We start from the raw sequence: 2,787 nt of genomic DNA, 5'->3' as shown, positions 1-2,787 counted from the left end.
AATAACAGATTATGAGCCATCCAAGCCATGAGATCAGCCAGAGGATCCAAAGTCTTTCCATGCCTATATAAGATGTAAAACCAAAACAATAGACTCGGTAGGACCCTTAAAAGATCAGACTAATCAAGTTATAATGGACGATATAAGGGCAGCCAACACTCTGAATGAATATTTTACATCAGTGTTCACACTAGAGAGTTTACACAACATCACCAATACTCACACAAATGTTTGAAGTCCTGGAGCTTATTACTTAAGCTCCAGGAATAATCCTCGGCAACTCTAGGGGTGCAATTTGGGTGCAGTTGCACCCAGTGCACCAGGGCATGCACCAGTGCAAGCCCTGTTGCATGTTCAAACTCTGGTGCATGTTCAAGCCCTGGTGCATGTTCAAGCCCTGGTGCATGTTCAAGCCCTGGTGCATGTTCAAGCCCTGGTGCATGTTCAAGCCCTGGTGCATGTTCAAGCTCTGGTGCATGTTCAAGCTCTGGTGCATGTTCAAGCCCTGGTGCATGTTCAAGCCCTGGTGCATGTTCAAGCTCTGGTGCATGTTCAAGCTCTGGTGCATGTTCAAGCCCTGGTGCATGTTCAAGCTCTGGTGCATGTTCAAGCTCTGGTGCATGTTCAAGCTCTGGTGCATGTTCAAGCTCTGGTGCATGTTCAAGCTCTGGTGCATGTTCAAGCTCTGGTGCATGTTCAAGCTCTGGTGCATGTTCAAGCCCTGGTGCATGTTCAAGCCCTGGTGCATGTTCAAGCCCTGGTGCATGTTCAAGCCCTGGTGCATGTTCAAGCCCTGGTGCATGTTCAAGCCCTGGTGCATGTTCAAGCTCTGGTGCATGTTCAAGCTCTGGTGCATGTTCAAGCCCTGGTGCATGTTCAAGCCCTGGTGCATGTTCAAGCTCTGGTGCATGTTCAAGCTCTGGTGCATGTTCAAGCCCTGGTGCATGTTCAAGCTCTGGTGCATGTTCAAGCCCTGGTGCATGTTCAAGCCCTGGTGCATGCTTATGCAGCATTGAGCCAACAAATATGAAAGAAAGCGTGGTCTTGGGACCATTCTTAATCAATTAAGAACTCTATGGCCCGACCAGGGACCACGGGAAGGGCACCTGAGCATCGCTGGGTACTCTTCCTCGTATACTAAAAGAAAGAGAATAGCTGTTTTGTCTTTCGAAAATTGGAGGCCAGATGTATGGGGCTAACCTCACTTAAATTTGCATAGGTATCGTCTAAGATATGTGACACACACAGGTTGGTCAGGTTAGGGCCTCACTTAAATGTTTTAAGAAATATTAGCAATTATAGAGACCCTCAGGCGACTTTCATGGAATCAAGTGTGAAATATTTGGTGTGATTCCCCTAGAGTTTTTAGTGATTGCCATATATTTTCTTATGCCCATTCAGTTGTTTCAGTGCTTCTTAGTTATTATTATTATTATTTAAATATACAAATTAATAATATTATTATTATTATTAATAAAAAAATGAGAGAAGGGGGGCAAAGGGGGAAAGGAAGAGGAGTGGATGAGGGGAGGGACGAACGAGAGGAAACAAATGATGGGGATTACATCGCATCAGGCTTGGATACCCATGTGCATGGGGAAATAATCGATAATAATAATAAATAATAGGCTTACAGGTTCCAGAAAATGAGAGGAAATGTCAGCACTGGGGAGAAATTACAGACAGACCACTGGAACATTGTCTAACACAGTGCACAGTGTGTTGTGGGGACGATGGGAACAAGTGATGGGGACGAATGGGGCTTAAGGGGGACGATGAGTGGAGAAGAGGGGAAAGAATAGAGGAGAGAGAACCCCGGGTGCGGCCGGGTACTCTTCTATATATTTAATTGGAAATGTCTGTTGTGACGATAATCTCTTTCAAGAGAGATTGAGCCTGATCTTCCCTACCTAAAGCTACGTTTATTCTACAAGTATAAGATGCTACATTCAAGATACGTCCACCAGTAGCACAAAACGTTTTGACCAGGAGGCAAAACGTACCCTAAACCCCCAACTCCACACTCCCTCCACGCCAGCTCGTCATCAACCAGCCAACTTCCCATCCCAGCCTGCCTGCTCCTGATTGGTGACTCGCCGACTGCACACCTGCATACTGCACCTCAGCGCCATCTACCTGAGTCGATGTCTGAGCTTGAACCAGCCATCAACTTCAGAATATTCTTTGTGCTCTAAGAGTTGACATCTCTCTCTGGCATACTAAGCTCTCTGGGTCTGTATACTAAGGGAGGTCTCAGCCATAGCCAATATTCTCAGCACCTGATTATTTTTCACTGTATATTTATATTATTGTAGAGTAAACTTCATCCCTATTAATCATTTATGTTATATTGTTTTTTTGACTTGTTTAATTGCACTATTCATTGTCACTTGACTTGTCTTTATTTTTATTTGTGTTTAAAGTATATTAAAGTTTCATTGTTCATACTTTGTGTTTTACGTGTTCCTCCCTCACTTACCACAGACAACAGGCAAGCAGTCTATCTTTTTTTTTTGTAAATGTGACAGGCATTGACACCTGCCATTGGAGGACTGCTGAACATCTACACTCCAACACTTTCCCGTCATATTTAATGGGGGCCTGTCCGGGATGCTTCACTCAGGTACTAGAACGTCAGTATGTGGTAAGCGTACTTGGTTTTGCTACAGTTGCTTTTCAATATTTTCATTACTTTTCATATTTATATGGTGCTGCGTGTATTGTGCATTCCGAGAGTAGCATATGGTGAGTGTGGGATAACTTTGGATTACGGGTGACTGGAGGCCT

General features: G+C 44.3%; 1 protein-coding gene across 1 annotated transcript; it reads right to left on the bottom strand.

Annotated features, from left to right (window-relative positions):
• Nucleotides 1–209: 209 nt before the first annotated feature.
• LOC138359739 (prespore vesicle protein-like) lies at nt 210–1,013 on the bottom strand. The gene has a single exon (XM_069319353.1). It carries the CDS (start codon nt 1,011–1,013, stop codon nt 210–212), a length of 804 nt encoding a protein of 267 aa, XP_069175454.1.
• Between the last annotated feature and the right edge of the window lie 1,774 nt (nt 1,014–2,787).

This window comes from Procambarus clarkii, chromosome 8 (assembly GCF_040958095.1).
Source record: "Procambarus clarkii isolate CNS0578487 chromosome 8, FALCON_Pclarkii_2.0, whole genome shotgun sequence".
NCBI lineage: Eukaryota > Metazoa > Arthropoda > Malacostraca > Decapoda > Cambaridae > Procambarus > Procambarus clarkii.
Note: the sequence above shows the minus strand (reverse complement) of the source record. Positions and strands in the feature narration are given on the sequence as shown.

Coding starts and splice junctions, on each gene's coding strand:
- LOC138359739 (XM_069319353.1), bottom strand. CDS start 1,013: ATGCTGCATAAGCATGCACCAGGGCTTGAACATGCACCAGGGCTTGAA.